At 41.4% G+C, this 21954-nt stretch overlaps 1 protein-coding gene across 3 annotated transcripts in view; it reads left to right on the forward strand.

Moving 5' to 3' along the window:
- The window catches only part of LOC120857079 (cytochrome P450 2J2-like), a 31528-nt gene extending 10115 nt beyond the window's left edge, over positions 1-21413 (forward strand). For 2 of the 3 annotated variants that reach the window (XM_040232726.1, XM_040232727.1), the window contains exons 5-9: positions 450-626; positions 14448-14589; positions 14938-15125; positions 17788-17926; positions 20914-21413. In XM_040232726.1, coding sequence (XP_040088660.1) covers positions 450-626; positions 14448-14589; positions 14938-15125; positions 17788-17926; positions 20914-21092 — 825 coding nt within the window. In that variant the 3' untranslated portion in view covers positions 21093-21413. Of the gene's footprint in view, positions 1-449; positions 627-14447; positions 14590-14937; positions 15126-15289; positions 15391-17787; positions 17927-20913 lie in introns of those variants that run through there. The other variant, XM_040232728.1, reaches the window with a different exon arrangement.
- Positions 21414-21954: the final 541 nt, after the last annotated feature.

Below are 21954 nucleotides of genomic sequence, written 5' to 3' on the forward strand. Positions count from 1 at the left end.
AGGCCAGGACAATGATGTAGAATTTCTCTAAATGTCATGGAAAATCTTTGCAGGATTGAAAGATAAATAGTTGAATGATCTGATTAAATTGTTAAATGATCTCTCTGGCAGCTCAGTGGAAAATAGACTGGGATAGGGGTTGAGGAGAGAATCAGGGAAATTGATGGGAGGCCTTAAAGCACCTAGGTAAGAAATGTTGGGGCTTTGTCCTAGAATGACAAACACATGGAGTACTGAGAAGTGGTCTGAAAATGGTTCTCTTTTGGATGGAGTGCTGAAATGCTTTGCCAGAGGGGAAAGAAGAGGGGTGTGACAGAGAAGATGAGACAAGGTTGATTCAAAGGGTTAATGTAAGCAAAGAAAATACATAGATACAATGGTTTCCTTGTCTTCAAAAGTAGAAATCTGGTACCCACTTGTCTCTAAGACTGTTTTGTTTTCTCCATCAGTTCTACAATACGTTTCCAAGGATAATGAATTTCCTTCCGGGTCCGCACCAAGCACTCTTTAGTAATATGGAGAAATTGAAAATGTTTGTTGCCCGTATTATTGAAAACCACAAGAGAGACTGGAATCCTGCTGAAGCAAGAGACTTCATTGATGCTTATCTCCAGGAAATAGAAAAGGTGAGGGAACCTGAGTGTTTTCCTGAGTAGTGTTCTTTGAGGGCAAATGAGGCAATTCTGATATATTATTGCTGCTGTAAGAAATCACCACAAACTTGGTGCTTAAGACAACTAACATTTATCAAGTCAAGGTTGGGGCAGGGCTGGCTCTTTCCAGGCTTTAGGGCAGAATCCACTGATGGGATTTTCCAGAGTCTAGAAGCTACCTGTACCCCTGAACTTAGGCCCCTTTCCTCCATTTTCAGAGCCATCAATGTAGCTTCTTCTCTTCCACCATCCTCACGTATTCTCTCAATGTGCTCCTTGCCTTCTTTTACAGAGACTCTTCTGATTATAATGGGTTCACTAGGATAGCCCATATCAAAATCATTAACTTCATCATATCTACAAAATTCTGTCTGTCAAAAATTATTTACCAGTTCCAGAGATCAGAACATGAGCATCTTTGTGATTCATTATTCAGCCTACCAGAGGGTTGGAAAAATAGGGACACTATTTCAGAGGGTGCTGCTGCTGCTGCTAAGTCATTTCAGTCATGTCCACCTCTGTGTGACCTCATAGACGGCAGCCCACCAGGCTCCCTGTCCCTGGGATTCTCCAGGCAAGAACACTAGAGTGGGTCGCCATTTCCTTCTCCAATGCGTGAAAGTAAAAAGTGAAAGTGAAGTCACTCAGTCATGTCTGACTCTTCACAACCCCATGGACTGTAGCCCACCAGGCTCCTCTGTCCATGGGATTTTCCAGGCAAGAGTACTGGAGTGGGGTGCCATTTCCTTCCCCTATTTTAGAGTGTATGAATATCATTAACTCAGAATACAGATACATTCAAAATAAAGATATTGCTTTAAGAGCATTTGGCTTGAGGTCTTTCAGTTCAGTTCAGTCGCTGAGTTGTGTCCGACTCTTTGTGACCTCATGGACTGCAGCACACGAAGCTTCCCTATATAACAACGGTTCCTGTAGCTTAATCAAACTCATATCCATCGAGTCGGTGATGCTATCCAACCATCTCATCCTCTTTTGTCCCCTTCTGTTCTTGCCTTCAATCTTTCCCAGCATCAGGGTCTTCTCAAATGAGTCAGTTCTTCACATCAGGTGGCCAAAGTATTGGAGCTTTAGCTTCAGCATCAGTCCTTCCAATGAATATTCAGGACTGATTTCCTTTAGTATTGACTGGTTTGATCTTGCAGTCCAAGGGACTCTCAAGAGTCTTCTCCAACACCACAGTTCAACAGCATCAATTCTTTGGCACTCAGCTTTCTTTATGGTCCAAGTCTCACATCCATACATGACTGCTGGAAAAACCATAGCTTTGACTAGATGGACCTTTGTTGGCAAAGTAATGTCTCTGCTTTTTAATATGTTGTGTAGGTTGGTCACAGCTTTTCATCCAGGGAGCAAGTATCTTACTTTCATGGCTGCAGTCACCATCTGCAGTGATTTGGAACCCCAAGGAATAAAGTCTGTCACTGTTTCCATCGTTTTGCCATCTATTTGCCATGAAGTGATGGAACCAGATGCCATAATCTTCACTTTTTGAATGTTGAGTTTTAAGCCAGGTTTTTCACTCTCCTCTTTTTACCTTCATCAAGAGGCTCTTCAATTCCTCTTGCTTTCTGCCATAGGAGTGATATCATCTGCATATCTGAGGTTATTGATATTTCCCCCAGCAATCTTGATTCCAGCTTTTGCTTCATCCAGCCCAGCATTTTGCATGATGTAGCCTGAATATAATTTAAATCAGCAGGGTGACAATATACAGCCTTGACATACTCCTTTCCCAATTTGGAAACAGTCTGTTGTTCCATGCCCTGTTCTAACTATTGTTTCTTGATCTGCATACAGATTTCTCAAGAGGCAGGTAAGGTGTCTGGTATTATAATCTCTGTGAGAATTTTCAACAGCTTGTTATGATCTGCACAGTCAAAGGCTTTGGTGGAGTCAATAAAGCAGAAGTAGATGTTTTTCTGGAACTCTCTTCCTTTTTTTTCAATTAATTTTTTTTTATTGAAGGATAACTGCTTTACAGAATTTTGTTGTTTTCTCTCAAATCTCAACATAAATCTATCATAATTATATATATATATCCATTCCCTTTTGAACCTCCTTCCCATTTCCCTCCCCACCCCACCCCTCTAGGTTGACACAGAGCCCCTTGAGTTTCCTGATCCACATAGCAAATTCCTATTGGCTATCTATCTTAAATATGGTAATCGGAGAAGGCACTGGCAACCCACTCCAGTACTCTTGCCTGGAAAATCGCATGGATGGAGGAGCCTGGTAGGCTACAGTCCATGGAGTCTCGAAGAGTTGGACACAGCTGAGTGACTTCACTTTCACTTTTCACTTTCGTGCATTGGAGAAGGAAATGGCAACCCACTCCATTGTTCTTGCCTGGAGAATTCCAGGGACGGCGGAGCCTGGTGGGCTGCCGTCTCTGGGGCTGCACAGAGTCGGACACAACTGAAGTGACTTAGCAGCAGCAGCAATGTAAGTTTCCACATTACTCTTTCCGTAGATCTCACCCTCTCCTCCCCTCTCCCTATGTCCATAAGTCTATTCTCTATGTCTGTTTCTCCATTGCTGCCCTGTAAATAAATTCTTCAGAACCATTTTTCTAGATTCCATATATATGCATTAGAATATGATATTTATCTTTCTCTTTCTGACTTACTTCACTCCGTATAATAGGTTCTAGGTTCATCCACCTCATCAGAACTGACTCAAATGCATTCCTTCTTATGGCTGAGTAATATTCCATTGTGTATATATACATGACTTCTTTATCCATTCGTCTGTAGATAGATATCTAGTTTGTTCCATGTTCTAGTATTATAAATAGTGCTGTAGTAAACAATGAGATACATGTGTCTTTAGGGTATATGCCTAGGTGTGGGATTGCTGGGTCATATGGTGGGTTTATTCCTAGCTTTTTAAGGAATCTCCATACCATCTTCCTTAGTAACTGTATCAATTTACATTCCCACCAACAGTGCAAGAGTGTTCCCTTTCCTTTCCTCTATACCCTCTCCAGCATTTATTCTTTGTAGACTTCTTGATGATGGCCATTCTGACTGGTATTAAGTGATATCTCATTGTGGTTTTCATTTGCATTTCTCTAGTAATGAGCAATGTTGAGCATCTTTTCATGTGTTTGTTAGCCATCTGTATGTCTTCTTTGCAGAAATGTCTGTTTAGATCTTCTTCCCACTTTTTGATTGGGTTGTTTTTCTGGCTTTGAGTTGTATGACCTGCTTGTATATTATGAAAATTAATCCTTTGTCATTTGTTTCATTTGCTATTATTTTCTCCCATTCTGAGGGTTGTCTTTTCACCTTACTTATAGTTTCCTTTGCTGTGCAAAAGTTTAATCAGGTCCCACTTGTTTACTTTTGTTTTTATTTTGGTTACTCTAGGAGGTGGGTCCTAGAGGATCTTGCTTTGATTTATGTCATTCAGTGTTCTGCCTATGTTTTCCTCTAAGAGTTTTATAGTTTGTGGTCTTACATTTAGGTCTTTAGTCCATTTTGAGTTTATCTTTTTGTATGATGTTAGGAAGTGTTCTAATTTCATTCTTTTACATGTAGCTGTCCACTTTTCACAGCACCACTTTTTGAAGAAGCTGTCTTTGCCCCATTGTATATTCATGACTCCTTTGTTAAAAATAAGGTACCCATACGTGCATGGGTTTATTTCTGGGCTTTCTATCTTGCTCCACTGATCTATATTTCTTTTTTGTGCCAATACCATCTTTTCTTGATGACTATAGCTTTGTAGTATAATCTGAAGTCAGGAAGGTTGATTCCTCCAGCTCCATTCTTACTTCTCAAGATTACTTTGGCTATTCAGGATCTTTTGTGTTTCCATATGAATTTGTTCTGGTTCTTTGAAAAATGTCTCTGGTAATTTGATAGGGATCACATTGAATCTGTAGATTGTATTTGGCAGTATAGTCATTTTCATAATATTGATTATTCCTAACCAGGAACATGAAATATCTCTGCATCTATTTATGTTGTCTTTGATTTCTTTCAATACTGTCTTATAATTTTCTGTGTACAGTTCTTATGTTTCCTTAGGTAAGTTTATTGCTTGATATTTAAGTCTTTTTGTTGCAGTGGTGAATGGGATTGATTCCTTAGTTTCTCTTTCTGATTTTTCATTGTTAGTATATAGAAATGCAAGTGATTTCTGTGTATTGATTTTGTATCCTACAACTTTGCTAAATTCACTGATTAGCTCTAGTAATTTTCTGATACTATCTTTTGGGTTTTCTATGTACAGTATCATGTCATCTGCAGTGAGAGCTTTCCTTCTTCTTTTCTTTTCTGATCTGGATTCCTTTTGTTTCCTTTTCTTCTCTGATTGCTGTAACTAGGACTTCCAGAATGATATTGAATAATAGTGGTGAAAGTGGACACCCTTGTCTTGTTTCTGATCTTAGGGGGAATACTTTCAGTTTTTCACCATTGAGAATAATGTTTGCTATAGGCTTATCATTTATGGACTTTACTATTTTTTGGTAGGTTCCTTCTATGCCCATTTTTAGAAGGATTTTAATCATAAATGGGTGCTGTATTTTATCAAATTCTTTTTCTGCATCGATTGAAATGATATGGCTTTTATCTTTCATTTGGTTAATATGGTATATTACATTGAATGATTTGAGTATATTGAAGAATCTGCATTCCTGGAATAAACCCAACTTGATCATGTATGAGCTTTTTGATGTGTTGCTGAATTCTGTTTGCTAAAACTTTGTTGAGGATTTTTGCATCTATTTTCATCAGTGATATTGGCCTGTAGTTTTCTTTTTTTGTGTTATCTTTGCATGGTTTTGGTATCAGGGTGATGATGCCCTTGTAAAATGAGTTTGGAAGTGTTCCTTCCTCTGCAGTTTTTTGAAAGAGTTTTAGAAGGACAGGCACTAGGTCTTCTCTAAATGTTTGATAGAATTCTCCTGTGAAGCCATCTGGTTCTGGGCTTTTGTTTTTTGGGAAATTTTTAATCACAGCTTCAATTTCAGTGCTTGTATTTGGGTTGTTCATAATTTCTATTTCTTGCCAGTTCAGTGTTGGAAGATGGAACTTTTCTAAGAATCTGTCCATTTCTTCCAGGTTATCCATTTTATTGCCATAGAGTTGTTCATAATAGTCTCTTATGATCCTTTGTATTTCTCCATTGTCTGTTGTAACCTCTTGTTTTTCATTTCTAATTTTGTTGATTTGATTCTTCTCTTTTTTCTTGAAGAGTCTGGATAAAGGGTTGTCAGTTTTATCTTCTCAAAGAACCAGCTTTCAGTTTTATTAATCTTTACTATTGTTTCTTTCATTTCTTTTTCATTTATTTCTGCTTGGATCTTTATGGTTTCTTTCCTTCTACTAATTTTTGGATTTTTTGTTGTTGTTTTTCTTTTCCCAGTTGTTTTAGGTGTAAAGTTAGGTTGTCTATTTGGTTTTTTTCTTGTTTCTTGAGGTAGGATTGTATTGCTATAAACTTCCCTCTTAGAACTGCTTTCGCTGCATCCCATAGGTTTTGAGTTGTTGTGTTTTCATGGCCATTTGTTTCTAGAAATTTTTTTATTTCCCTTTTGATTTCTTCAGTAATCTGTTGGTTATTTAGAAATGTATTGTTTAATCTCCAAGTGTTTGTGTTTCTTACAATTTTTTCTTGTATTTGACATCTAGTCTCATAGAATTGTGGTCAGAGAAGATGCTTGATATGATTTCAATTTCTTTAATTCACTGAGATTTGATTTGTGACCCAAGATGTGGTCTGTCCTGGCGAATCTTCCACGTGTACCTGAGAAGGTGCATTCTTTTGCATTTGGATGGAATGTCCTGAAGATATGAGTGACATCCATATCATCTAATGTATCAATTAAGACTTGTGTTTCCTTATTAATTTTCTGTTTTGATGATCACACATTGGTGTGAGTGGGTGTTAAAGTTGCCTACTATTATTGTGCTACTGTCAATTTCTCCTTTCTCTGTTAGTGTTTGTCTTATGTATTGAGGTGCTCTTATGTTGGGCGCATAGATATTTACAATTGTTATCTCTTCCTCTTGATTGTTCCCTGATCATTATGTAGTGTTCTTCCTTATCTCTTGTAATATTCTTTATTTTATGGTCGATTTTGTCTGATATGAGGATTGCTGCTCCAGCTTTCTTTTACCTCCCATTTGCAAGGAATATATTTTTCCATCCTCTCAGTTTCACTCTATATGTGTCTTTAGATCTGAAGTGGGTTTCTTATAGACAGCATATATATGGGTCTTGTTTTTGCATCCATTCAGCCAGTCTGTGTCTTTTGGTTGGAGTATTTAATCCATGTACATTTAAAGTAATTATTGATATACATGTTCCTATTGCCATTTTCTTAATTGTTTGGGGTTTGATTTTGTAGATCTTTTTCTTCTCTTGTATTTTTTTTCTTACTATTTATTTATTTTACTTTACAATACTGTATTGGTTTTGCCATACATTAACATGAATCCACCACGGGTGTACATGAGTTCCCAATCCTGAAACCCCCTCCCACCTCTTTCCCCATATCATCTCTCTGGGTCATCCCAGTGCACCAGCCCCAAGCATCCTGTATCCTGCATCAAACCTAGACTGGCGATTCGTTTCTTACATGATAGTATACATGTTTCAGTGCCATTCTGCCAAATCATCCCACCCTCTCCCCCTCCCACAGAGTCCAAAAGTCTGTTCTATACATCTGTGTCTCTTTTGCTGTCTCGCATACAGGGTTATCATTACCATCTTTCTAAATTCCATATATATGTGTTAGTATACTGTATTGGTGTTTTACTTTCTGGCTTACTTCACTCTGTATAATCAGCTCCAGTTTTATCCACCTCATTAGAACGGATTCAAATGTATTCTTTTTAATGGCTGAGTAATACTCCATTGTGTATATGTACCACAGCTTTCTTATCCATTCATCTGCTGATGGACATCTAGGTTGCTTCAATGTCCTGGCTATTATAAACAGTGCTGTGATGAACATTGGGGTACACGTGTTTCTTTCAATTCTGGTTTCCTCGGTGTGAATGCCCGGCAGTGGGATTGCTGGGTCATAAGGCAGTTCAATTTCTTGACTGTATAAGTCCCTTTAACATTTGTTATAAAGCTGGTTTGGTGGTACTGAATTCTCTTACCTTTTGCTTGTCTGAAAAGCTTTTTATCTCTCCATCAACTTTGAATGAGATCCTTGCTGAGTACAGTAATCTTGATTGTAGATTTTTCCCTTTCAGTACTTTAAATATATCCTGCCATTCCCTTCTGGCCTGCAGTTTCTGCTGAAGGATCAGCTACTAAGCAAATGGGGTTTCCCTTGTATGTTACTTGTTGCTTTTCCCTTGCTGCTTTTAATATTCTTTGTGTTTAGTCTTTGTTAGTTTGATTAGTATATGTCTTGGTGTGTTTCTCCTTGGGTTTATCATAAATAGGACTGTTTGTGCCTCTTGGACTTGACGATTTCCTCTTCCATGTTGGGGAAATTTTCAACTATAATCTCTTCAAAAATTTTCTCATATCCTTTCTTTTTCTGTTCTTCTTCTGGGACCCCTATAATTTGAATATTGGGGCATTTGATATTCTCTCAGAGTTTCTGAGATATTGTCTTCCTCAGTTCTTTTCATTCTTTTTACTTTATTCTGTTCTTTAGAAGTTATTTCCACAATTTTGTCTCCCAGCTCACTGATTCATTCTTCTGCTTCAGATATTCTGATATTGATTTCGTTCTAGAGTATTTTTTAATTTCAGTAATTGTGTTGTTTGTCTCTCTTTGCTTATTCTTTAATTCTTCTAGGTCTTTGTCAATTGATTCTTGCATTTTTTCCATTTTGTTTTCAAGGTTTTTGATCATCTTTACTATCATTATTCTGAATTCTTTTTCAGGTAGTTTGCCTATTTCCTCTTCATTTATTTGTACTTCTGTGCTTCTAGTCTGTTCCTTCATTTGCATAGTATTTCTCTGCCTTTTCATTATTTTTTTTTTAACTTATTGTCTTTGAGGTCTCCTTTTCTCAGGCTTCAAGGTTGAATTATTTCTTCTTTTTGGTTTCTGCCCTCCTAAGGTTGGTCCAGTGGTTTGTGTAAGCTTTGTATAAGATGGGATTTGTGCTGAGTTTTTTGTTTGCTTGTTTTTCCTCAGATGGGCAAGGCTGAGTGAGCTGGTAATCCTCTCTGCTGATGATTGGGTTTGTATTGTTTTGTTTGTTGTTTAGATGAAGCATCCTGCACAGGGTGGGTGCTACTTGTGGTTGAGTGATGCCATATTTTGTATTCAAGTGGCTTCCTTTGTGTGAGTTCTCACTATTTGATCCTCCCTGGGGTTAGTTCTCTGGTAGTCTAGGGTCGTGGAGTCAGTGTTTTCACTCCAAAGGCTCAGGGCTTGATCTCTGGTCATGAACAAAGATTCCACAAGTGGTTTGCTATGGTATTAAGTGAGATTAAAACAAATACCCCAAACCAAGAAACCAAAGATGAACCCCTGACAAATGGCAGTTACAAAATTAAAATAACAGAATATACACATATACCTATATACCCATAAGTAAGGTCGAAACAGTCCAACGAAAATAAAGTACAGTAGACTGACCAGGTGAACAAAGGAAATAAAAAATTATATTTACCAGTTAAGAGCAAAACTAACTAAAGCACAAACTGGAAAACAAAACTAAATCAAGGTGCAAATAAAGCAATGAAAGCAAAACTAACAAATATGTTGAGAGGGAAGAAAAGAAAGAAAGAATAGATATGCAAAGTTAAATAGATGTGGATGCAGAAGATTTATATACATTAAAGATTAACTGCAAAATAAAAGAATAGTAGGAAAGGCAAAGCAAGGAATAAATGTAGAAAAAATATATAGTAGATTTAAAAATTAAAATTATGAAAAGAGAAAAGAAAGAAAAAGATTAAAAAAAGGAAGAAGAAAGAAAGAAAAAGGAAAACTCCACAGAACTGCAAAAGCCCAATATAGAGGCAGAGGTTTATAACAATAATAAAAAGTGTCACTGAATACACACACACACACACACACACACATATGTATACACACCCATAAGCAAAATCAAAACAGTCCAACAAAAATAGACTAGATTAACCTGGCAAACAAAGGAAACCAAAAATTATATCTACCAGTTAAGAATAAAACTAACTAAAGCCCAAACTGGAAAGCAAAACAAAAGCAAGGTGCCAATTGGGGAATAAAGCAAGGAAAATAAAACTAACAAATATGTTGAGAGGAAAGGAAAGAAAGTAAAGAAAGAAAAAATAGATATGCAAAGTTAAATACAGGTGGATAAAGAAGATTTATATACATTAAAGATTAACTGCAAGGGGAAAAGAACAGTAGGAAAAGCAAACAAAGGAACAAATGTAGAAAAATAATAATAGGTTTAAAAAGTCAAAAATTAAAATTAAAAAAAAGAAAACTCCACAGAACTGTGAAAGCCCAACATAGAGGCGGAGGTTTATAAAAACAATAAAAAATGTGACTGAGAAAAAAAAGAAGCTCAAAAGGTTAATTAGATTTCATACTGCCAATAAAGTCAACAACTACAACAGAAAGAGGGGGAAAAAAGAAAAAAAATCCAAAAGAATCTACAGAACAAATCAAAACATAAGAATAATAAATGTTTTTTCTGAATCACTGCTGTCAAAGTCATTTCCCTCGCTGGGAGTCACAGTCCACCTCACCTCTCTAGGATGCACTGTGTTGATATCTGGACCTGCTGTGGGGGCAGCTCAGATTCTAATCTGGTCCCACTCCTGTGTGTTTTTCCCTCCAATGTCCACAGCTAACAGAACCAGTGCATTTTCTTTTGTGCGAGCTCTGTGTCCTTTTACATATTCCATAGGCACAGAGACTGCCTAGTTGATCATGTGGGTTTAATCTGTAGCTTGTACAGCTGGTGGGAAGATTTTGGGTCTTCTTCCTTAGCCACACTGCCCCCTGGGTTTCAATTGTGGTTTTATTTCCACCTCTGCATGTGGGTCATCCATCCTTCACTGGGGTTTGCTTCTGAGGCTGCACTGGAGGACTTGAGTTTGCCCTTGTGAGGGTCAAGTGCAGAGGTGGTCCAGCTGCTTGGGTCACAGGGGTTCTGACAGCACCAGGTACTCGGAGGAGTTGGCGGCTAGGGCAGGAAGAAATATAGTGCTCTAGAAGAGTATGGTAACAAATATTGGCCAATACGCTTCAGTATTCTTACCTGGAGAAGCCCCCTAACAGAGAAGCCTGGCAGGCCACAGTCTACAGAGTCACAAAGAGTTGGACACAAATGAAGTGATCCTGTGCGCATACATGCAAGACTTTTTTTGGCCTGTGGCAGCTCTGCCCGACTGAGAGTTGAGCGTGAAGGTGGCACAGCTTCTTGGCTTGTGGGGACCCTGGCAGCACCAAGTGTGAGGAGACATGGACTGCCTCCATTGTAGGAGTTATGGCCCTCTCAGAGTCTTTTTTCAAGCCTCTTGTAGCGGGTGATCAGAAAGCCTCTTTGGCCAGCCTTTCTCTGTAGCTTTGCTCATTCAGGCACTTAGAGGGCCCCCTTGCCTGCGGTCCTTTTCTGTTGTTGGGCACGTCAGGCACACAGAGGGGCCCACCTGGCTGGCCTCCTACTCTGTAGATCTGCGTATCAGGCACTTAAGGGGGCACCCTGGGTGAGGTCCTACTCTGGGGTTCAGTGCATCAGGCGTTCGATGGGCCAGCCTATCTGTTGTTCAGCTGCTGATGCTGGAGTGTGGGGAGAGAGGATTTGGTGATGGCTCCAGCCACTACTGCGTGACTCAGAAGTATTGCTGTGCCTCCATGGCTGCCCAAGTTTTCTCCACAGGCATTTCCCACCAGAATCTTCTTGTTCACATCCCCTCAATCTGTCTGTCTGTAATCAACAGCAGCCCTCACCCTGGGATTGCTCCACAATCTCTAAACTCCATCTCCCAGCCATTGCACCTTCCAGGGAACCTGTGTCCCTGTCCAACATACGAATGGCTTCAGCAAGGACTGTCTCGCTCTCATTCCATTTAGGCTGCCACAGATCAGCTGTTTCACTTTCAGCCATAAATGTTTCTAGTCTCATACAATTGCCCCAATGTGGGAATCAGACCCCTGCTTCAGTTCCCCCACCGGCTGAGGGCAGGGCCAGTCCTAGTAACACTCCTGTTTTTCCCCCTCATTCCTTCATCCTACTGAGTTTTGCATGGTTCTGTATATTCTTTTCTGCTGGTCAGGTACTCCTGTCCACTCTCAGCTGGTGTTCTGCATGTACATCGGTGTCTGAAAGTGTATTCCTGGTGTATCTGTGGAGAGATACGTACTCCATGTCCATCTACTCCTCTGCCATCTTATTTTCCTCCTCAAGCTTCCATGAGGCTTCTTAAAGAGAACCATAAAGGTGTGTGTGGTGAGCTCTTCAAAGCGTTTTGCCTGTGGATTGGAGCACACAGATGTCCCCTGCCGGCTCCCAGCCTGGGGTGGGACGGTGCTGCGTCGAGCTCCTCGCAAGCACCCCAGGTCTTGCTGATCTGCTCAGGAGAAGCGGTCAGTGTGAATGGTCTCTCTTGCTTTTTTGATGATCCAACAGATGTTGCCAATTTGATCTCTGGTTCCTCAGCCTTTTATAAAACCAGCTTGAACATCTGGAAGTTCATGGTTCATGTACTGTTGAAGCCTTGCTTGAAGAATTTTGAGCATTACTTTGCTAGTGTGTGAGATGAGTGCAATTGTGCAGTAGTCTGACATTCTTGGGCATGACCTTTCTTGGGGATTGGAATGAGAACTGACCTTTTCCAGTCCTATGACCATGGCTGAGTTTTCCAAATTTGCTGACATATTGAGTGCAGCACTTTAACAGCATCATCTTTAAGGATTTGAAATGGCTCAACTGGAATTCCATCCCCTCTACTAGCTTTGTTCATAGTGATGCTTCCTAAGGCTTACTTGATTTCACATTCCAGGATGTCTGGCTCTACGTGAGTGATTACACCATCGTGGTTATATGGGTCATTAAGATCTTTTTTGTATAGTTCTTGTGTGTATTCTTGCCACCTCTTCATAATATTTTCTGCTTCTGTTAGGTCCATACAGTTTCTGTCCTTTATTGTGCCCATCTTTGCATGAAATGTTCCCATGGTATCTTTAATTTTCTTGAAGAGATCTCTAGTCTTTCCCATTCTATTGTTTTCCTCTATTTCTTTGCACTGATCACTTAGGAATGCTTTTTTATCTCTCCTTGCTGTTCTTTGGAACTCTATATTCAAATGCGTATATCTTTCCTTTTCTCCTTTGCCTTTAGCCTCTCTTCTTTTCTCAGCTATTTGTAAAGCCTCCTCAGACAACCATTTTGCCTTTTTGCATTTCTTTTTCTTGATCACCGCCTCCTATACAATGTCATGAACCTCATCCACAGTTCTTCAGGCACTCTATCAGATCTAATCCCTTGAATCTATATGTCATTTCCACTGTATAATTGCAAGGTATTTGATTTAGGTCATATCTGGATGGTCTAATGGTTTTCCCTACTTTCTTCAACTGAGGTCTTTGGAAAGCCCAAATACTGCCTTTTCAGTATAATCTCTATGCTCTGCCCATATCTCAAAGACCCAATAAGAAAAAGAAGCATTGTTTTATTAATAGCCATACCAATGTCCAGTCCACTACCCCTTCCCCAGTTCCCCAGTGCAGAGCATAAGTGAACATGAGTCAGATGCCGAAGTTTAGCCTCAAGTGGAGGACTTTTGCCTTCCTTCCTCCTCCCTATCTCATGCACTTTAATAGCCAAACCAATATCCAGTCCACTACCCCTTTCCCAGTTCCCCAGTGCAGAGCATAAGCGAACATGAGTCAGATGCTAAAGTTTAGCCCCAAGTGGAGGACTTTTGCCTTCCTCCCTCCTCCCTATTTCATGCACTTTCAAATGTTATTTGTAAGATGCATGGAAAAGGCCCAATAGGTTGTATGTCCTTTAACATAGTAAGCCCTCTGGTTAATACTCATCACTGCCACAGTGGCATAATTTTTGACTCATTTTCAACTCTTGTAGCTGAAATAATTGTGCACTTTCCTCTGTCTCCTATTTCACTTTATTGTTATACCATTAATAGAGGCATTAATTTCTCCTGAGAGGAGGAGATTTCACTTGTTATAAGGTGTGCAGGTGTGCGACCACACACAGAGGAACACTGACACTCCGAAGCTTCTGTAGGAAAGTGGTGAAGATGCCGAAGTGCCATGAGGAATGGCTGTTGGAATCAGAGAATCTTAACCTAAAAAGGAGGGTATTAATGCGAAATTTAAAAATTGTTGTACTTCAGAGAAATTCATTTTATTCTTTATGATAACAGTACAAACATTTGTTGAGGATTTCTTATATGACCTTTCCATCTCACATAGTTCATAATGCCAGTTGAGGGATGAGTATTGAACATAGTTTGAAAGGTTTAGTAACTTGGTCAAGTCATACACATAGTGAATGGTGTGGCTAATATTGTAATCCAAATATTATTATATTTCCAATATAATAATATACCATCATGATAATAAATAATAGATTCTCCCAAAATATGGAAGTAAAAAGATTCTCTCAATTTTCATCCATCCAGGGTGACAAAAGCTCCCAGCACTTGAAGCAGGAAGATGCTCATGATACTGCAATAATAAGCCTCTGCCTGCTGAGATGGTTAAAGGAAAAGTCATTTCTCTTGGGGGAATCTCTCCACCCATGTTCTCTCTAGGGTGAAGGAAGCCTCCTATGTTGTGGCAACTAAGAACCATCTGGATAAGCCAATAATCGCTGTGTTTTCTAGCATAAGGGCGATGCTGCTTCAAGTTTCTGTGAAGAAAATCTCATCTACAGCACTCTGGACCTCTTCCTTGCTGGAACAGAGACAACTTCAACCGCCCTGCGCTGGGGGCTGCTCTACATGGCCCTTAACCCCGAAATCCAAGGTGAGCTCATTAGTGGATGGGCCTAGGCCAGGTCAGTATGCTTCCATAAATTAGTTCATCTATGTCTCAATATTCCTAAAGGCAATGTTGGTTCAACCCTCACTAATAAGAGGAACCTGAGGCTCACACAGCTTTAGGAACTTGCAGCAGGAATGTTGTTGAGCAAGAGTTTTCCACCTAATTTGTCTCACACCAGGGCTCAGTTCCCACTCTCATACCTCCCTGAAAAGCTAGTCTGGAGAGCCTAAGATAGCCATTTTGATGCTGGTTATTACATTCCTTAACTTAACCAGGCTCAAGGAGAGTTATGGAAAAACAGACTAATAGAACCACCTCTGCTTTTTTCAGAAAAAGTCCAAGCTGAGATTGACAGGGTGCTTGGCCAATCACAACAGCCAAGCATGGCTGCTCGAGAGTCCATGCCCTACACCAACGCTGTCATCCATGAGGTGCTGCGAATGGGGAACGTTATCCCTCTGAACGTGCCCCGGGAGGTGGTAGTGGACACCACCGTGGCCGGATACCACCTGCCCAAGGTAATAAGGCCCCACTCGTAGCCTCAGGTCCTCAAGCTCATATTTTAAGTGGTGGGATTCTCACCTGGACAAGTGACATGTTTTCTTGTCTTAGCGAAACACTTAAATGGGGAGAGAGAGAGAGATACTTACTGACCTAATACTGGATATTTTTCTTCATGTAGGATCTTCAGAACATTATCAAGTCAATGGTAACTGATGTTCTGAGGGAGAACAGAAATTCCTGCGTCTAGCACGTTCAGGCAAAGGCTGAATTTTCTCTACTGTGAGATTTCTCATTCTTCTTACTGCGTGATGTGCAGGCAGCAATTCTCCGTCAGCCTTTGCCATGAAGTCCTCTTCTTTGTCATGGGAGGGCTTCTGATAGGATAGTGACTTGCCAGATTTATTTTTGGAAAATTCTGCTTCACAATCCTGGGGCTATAGAACGTTAAAATATGAGGGACAGTTGAGACCTCCTGGGCCGTCACATTAACTGGTGTTTCTAACATAATATCCCCAACAGGTATTGCCTTGACTTACAGTCCCTTGATGGGACTACCTCACAAGAGAATCAATCCAAGCCTGTGCATATTAAATATCACAAAAGGAGAGAATTAATGAATGCTTTTTAAGGAGCGGTTATGTACTATGAACTATACAGATTCTTTCCAAATGTCTTAATTCTCAATCATTCTCTTATCTTCATTTTACAAATTTGCATCAAGGCTCAGAGCTGATTGATCTTGTATAAGATCCCTTGGCTACAAAGTCACAAGAGTTGGGTTAAAGAAATAGAAGTGTTCTGACGCCCAGGTTCATCTTTTTTGTACAACACCATGTTCTCACTCTGGAGTTGCTTCATTTGACTTGTTTTCAAAAGAGTCTTCCTGCAACTGTTCTCAGCAGGGCCCTATTAAATTCTCTCTCCTCACAAAGGCAATTCTGCTCTCTCTCTGCCCATCACTGCTAGGATCTCAGCAAACAGCTCTCCTCTGCCCCATAGTGTCTCACCTGAACACTGCACATATACAGTACCTTGCTTCCTCGCCACCTTGGTCTATTTCTGTGAATCCAATCCAATCTGAGTCCCTCTTTGTGTATTGAACCTGGTGTTGATCTCAAGGCAAAACTGGAAGAACCTCCCTTTGGGTTCGTTTTGGTCACGGTCCCTGCAGCCCTAGGAAAAGCAACTATTCCCACAGTGATTGCATTTACTATTTTCTTGCTGATTGACCATTTTATGGGTGAATTCTGAGGTCTAAAGGATATTACAGGTGATCTCCACATATTCGTAGTAATTAGTTAGCTCCAGAGAACCATCATAGCTCAACAGACTGGTTCTACAAGATTTTTTTTCTGATGTAGTATTCTGTGAGGACTAGAACAAATCCCTGGGTGGAGAACTTGCAACTGGAAAACGATTACAAGACATAAATTCTGCCCACAAGAGTGAAAGTCCGGAGCCCCAAGGAATCTGGCTTTGAACGCCAGCAGCTTTTGTTTGCAGGAATTCCACAGGGCTGCAGGAAATATCAACTCCACTCTTGGGTCATGTGCACACCAGCACTCAGGAGAAAATAGCAGTGACCTCATAAGAGACCGGACCAGACCTACCTACTAATATGGGAAGGTCTCCTACAGAGGCAGGGGCGACTGGGGCTCATGGCAGGGACAAAGACCCTGGCACCGGCAGGTCTAGTGAGGATGCCCAGAGGCCACCATGTAGAAAGTTATGGGAACAAGTGGTATGATTGAGAAACTGAAAGAGGCTGGATATAGTGGGAGTGCAGGCAGAAGGACCATGACTCAGATAGAGGGCAGGTGATGTGTCCTTAATAGAAGACTGCTGGGAAATACTGGAGTGCATCTATCAAGTTCCGGATGTAGTGGATGGACAGCAGTGGCCACCAAATCATGTCCAGAGCTAACTCTGCTTTCCGTGTGTGAAGCACTTTGGAGCGGGGAGAGGATATAGAGTTGTAGTTAGGCCTACTGGAGGAGTGTGGACAACCAAGGTAGTACCTTGGACCAGGCAGTGGAGGGCATGACATGGAGGTGATAGGATCGAGAAGAAGTTCAAGGAAAAGTGAGCAGCCCGGTGAAGGATGGGATGAAAGCAGAATGAGGGAAAGGGAGACACTAACGAGGACTCCTGGGTTTCTTGCTGTGTACCGGGAGGACAGTGATTCCTTTCACCGGGCGACCTGATTTTATCATTAACTCTTCTGTGGAATGTGCTAGATGATGAAGGGAAGAGAGTTGGACAATCTTAGATGAATGAGACATTTTTCATGTTGGAGAAGCTGCCATTTCACTGAGCAACTGGGTTGATTTTGGTCCAGAACTGCCTGCCCACTGTCACATTATTCTCTTATTGATGCACACACCTTCCCTCCCAAGTTCTACACTGACAAGTCCCTGAAGAGATCCATTCTGCACTTGAGTAGTCACACTTCCCTGATAAAATTCCCAGCAGAAAATTTCAGTCCACCATTGTAAGCTGTCCCATGGCAAAGAGCATGGTGCTAGGGGTTGGCCTCAGAAGGTGGTGAGCTGGGGAGATGGAGGGAGTTCAGGGTGCTGTCAGCCCTGGAGCCTAGGCTGTGGGAGCGGGGGGACTGCTGTGCTCTGCACACATGTGTGTGTCATGTCTTGCCTGAGTCTCTTCTGCCTTCTCCAGGGCACCGTGGTCATGACCAACCTGACTGCGCTGCACAACGACCCCACAGAGTGGGCCACCCCTGACACCTTCAATCCAGAGCATTTTCTGGAGAATGGACAGTTTAAGAAAAGGGAATCCTTCCTGCCTTTTTCAATAGGTGAGTAACAAGAAATAGGAGTGTGGGCACCCAGAGTTCCTCTCTCTGCCCTTCCCTGCTCTTCTCCTTCTGATGCTTTGCTTTAGTTGGAATGTCTCCAGATAGCCCTACCCAGCATGACTCACTCTTGCCGATGTTTGCACCTCAAGGTTCCCTAGGCTGTGCATCACCAAGGCTCATGCCCTTACTTCCTAAGCCCTGGCTTGACTCTGATGGAGATTTCAGCTTCACGTTGTTCTCTCCTAGAAACTTGAGGGATAGGAGCTTAGCCTCTGCCTGTTACCCACAAAGAAGATTGGACACTCACCATCTTTATTGAGCTTTAAATGTTCTGAGATCTTTTGGGGGCCTCCCACTCACAAAAATGTAAAGCTAATGCTGAGAAAGGGATGGGGGAGGCTTCTTCCTTAGCACTGTGGGCATCACAAGTGATTCTAAGTACCATGGACTTAAGTAGATGAGATTCTACTCTGTAAGTTCTTCCTGAAGAGGTCCTTTTGCCTTTTTAAATGAGATGGTTAGATAAGCATCACTGACTCAAGGAACATGAGTTTGAGCAAACTCCCAGATAGTGAAAGACAGGGAAGCCTGGTGTACCGCAGTATGTGGGGTCGCAAAGAGTCAGACACAACTTCGTGACTGAACAGCAACAACCACCCTTTACATTTATATGGTGCATAATGTGAAATATGAATGAGAATGCAGAGAAAACTCTTTCTTGTTTCCCAGCCAGCCAGTTGGGTGCAGTTGGGTGTTTTACTCATAATATTGTAAAATGAGTAAGAAAAATTCTTTTTGTATACCAGATAAAGAGTTAGTTATGTTCACAGAGGATGAGATGGCTGGATGGCATCACCGACTCGATGGACGTGAGTCTGAGTGAATTCTGGGAGTTAGTGAGGGACAGGGAGGCCTGGCGTGCTGTGACTCACGGGGTCGCAAAGAGTCGGACACGACTGAGCCACTGAACTGAACTGAACTGATGTTGTTGAGATCATTTCAATTTGTTTCCTAAGTCCTTATATCTATAAACGTTTCCCGAGCACCTATTATGTCTCAATTATGCAACCCTGTGAATATGACAATGATTAGGTAGAAAAAAGACCAGTGCAACTCTCATGGACCAGGTGTTCTAGTTTAACGTTACAAGGTTCAAATTCCAATCACCACGCTGAAGATAAGGCTCAAAAGTGGAGCTTATCAGGGCCAACTATGGGATCTACAGTCTCAAAGCTCACAGGGCACAACTAGAACTCATGGTTAACCAGGTTTATCAAATACTAAAGCCTGTGCTCTTCCTAGCAGTGTCTCCCCCAAAAAGTAACTAAATGCTACAGTAAGTTGACACTTGAAATTCATAATAGTTTTCTTATCATTGCTGCTGCTGCTGCTAAGTCACTTCAGTCTTGTCTGACTCTGTTGTGACCCGTAGACGGCAACCCACCAGGCTCCTCCATCCCTGGGATTCTCCAGGCAAGAATGCTGGAGTGGGCTGCCATTCCCTTCTTCTTTTCTTATCATTAAGTTAAATTAAATATAGACTGACTTTCTGTGACAGTATAGTTTTGCTGATCATGCCACAAAGGCACGGAAAGGGAGGGACTGGAATTTGAACCCATGTAGGAGAGATTCACAGCCCAGGCTTTCCTGCTGTAGGACACTGTCCTGCATGTATCTGAACTGATTCTGAATAGATCTTCTGTGTCTTTCTTCCACTGGTTCTGTGCTACCTTTGCTCACACTGGACAAGTAACTTTCTAATATGAAAGCAGACATGAGATGTAGGAAAACCTTCCAGTCTTCCTGTCTACAAGAGCTTTATATTTCCTATCATGGTACAAGTTTCAGCTGTTTTATTTTAACTATTATAATTATTCTTGCTTCACAGTTTGTTGTTGTTGTTGTTATTGAGAGTTGTAACACATCCTTTTAATTACAGATTTCATTTGCAAGCAAATTATTTTATTTTATACTTTGTTATTAACAGTTAGGAAACCAATTAGTAGCTCCTTTCTCAGTGAAAGGAAATAAGAATTAAGATAAGGTTTTTTCTCATCCAAGGTCATGTGCCCAAGGAATCGGCTTAAAATGGCTGAAGACTAAAGTTTCTGGTTTCTTTTTTAAAATTTTTGTTGAAGTATATTTGATTTATAATATTGTATTGTATTGTATTGTAACTACAGAGGGTCATCTCAGTGACAGTGAGCAAGAGGATCTTTACAGAGATAGTGAGGAACTATGTCAAATGTTAACAAGGGTTTTGTCTGGATTTGGGGATTACAAACATCTTTAATGTCTTTATACTTTTTTTTTTCATTTTTGCAGTTAAACATGTATTACTTAGGGAGAAAGTAAGTTATTAAAACACCCTCAAGAGACATGATGGTAGAGACCAGGGTTGGGTGTTGTAGCCCAAGTGGGGGCAGAGGGCATCATGAAGGGGAGAGCTAGGGGAAGCCTGAAGCAGGTGATGAGCAGCTGGGATGAAATGGGGTCGGCCCTGCAAGGGGAGCCCTGGCAGGGAGATTCCTAGTATTTGAAGGAGGGAAACGACATAGGGAAAAGGTGACTCATACTTGGGAAACCTTGCTTTAACACTTACTTTCTTTTACTTTTCAACATGTTTTTTGAAAATTGAAAGAGATAAACGCAGAGGTTTGCTTTTGTCCTTTGCTAGTGGATTTTTGTAAGACTTTTGGCTCGACCACACTTATAGGTCAACCTTGGCCCTCACTTGTTTCCCCTATGCCCTGCCCCTTCATCTTTGCTCACCTGTCTGACCCCTGAAGGCACTGAATGTGTGACTGTGGAATGAGCTTGGAGGGCTTCTGTTACCCCAGGTGGCTGTGATCAACTAAGCTGAGTACATAAAGGCCCAGGGCCAGGCAGGCCTGCACTTTGCTCAGATTTTGCAAGACGTGGTGGAAGATTTCCGTCCTTGCTGACACAGACCACCTAACCAGGTAACTCATATTTTTGTCTTTCAGGAAAGCGGATGTGCCTCGGAGAACAGTTGGCCAGGATTGAGTTGTTTATTTTTTTTACCTCACTTCTGCAAAAATTTACCTTCAGGCCGCCAGAGAATGAGAAGTTGAGCCTGAAGTTCAGACTTAGCTTGACCCTTGCCCCAGTCAGCCACCGGCTCTGTGCTGTTCCCCGAGGCTGAAGTTGTTGGGGCAGGGGAGTGAAGGAGAGCAGGAAGAATGGGCCTGTCCCTGCTCGAGGCAGGGTCCTGCTCTGAAGTGAGGGAACAGCATCCAGTGCCTCTGGGACAAATCATAGGAACCAGACACAGAGGAAATTGCATTCAAGCTTTACTGTCTCCAGTGGGACTTGAAGAAATCAGTTACATTGTGATTCCACTTTCATCCAGAAGATTTAAAGTGGACAATGACTCCTTCTCTAAAGGAAAAATTGCTGTAAAGATCAGAGGAAAGAATGGATTTTAAGTGGTTTGGAAACCATAAAGCACATCATAAAAGTCATAGCCCTGATCTGCCTCCTTCTGTGTCCTTCCTTAGACAAGGACTTGCTTCTGGCCTGTTGAGACGGCCTGGGTCAAAGTGGTGCCAAATGGTGGATAAGAGTTAGAAGTTGGGCCCTGGGGCAGCTACTGACCTAGGCCAGAAAGGCCCTCACACTTGGTAGCACTGAGCAAGCTTATCCTGCTTCTCCCTCAGACTGGTCCCTGGGAAGTGAGCAGGGCAGGTAAATTCCTGATTGACAAATAGGGTTCTATGGAGAAGCAATTCCTCTGGTTTACCTAAGGAAATACTACCTTGGCCTTGGACACCAGGGCTAAGAATAATGTGACCAAAATAAACTAAACCTGGAAGGCAGGTTTCGGAGAAGGCAATGGCACCCCACTCCAGTACTCTTGCCTGGAAAATCCCATGGATGGAGGAGCCTGGTGGGCTGCAGTCCATGGGGTCGCTAGAGTCGGGCACAACTGAGTGACTTCACTTTCACTTTTCACTTTCATGCATTGGAGAAGGAAATGGCAATGCACTCCAGTGTTCTTGCCTGGA

The sequence above is a fragment of the Oryx dammah genome, unplaced genomic scaffold (assembly GCF_014754425.2).
Source record: "Oryx dammah isolate SB20612 unplaced genomic scaffold, SCBI_Odam_1.1 HiC_scaffold_28, whole genome shotgun sequence".
Classification (NCBI taxonomy): Eukaryota; Metazoa; Chordata; class Mammalia; order Artiodactyla; family Bovidae; genus Oryx; species Oryx dammah.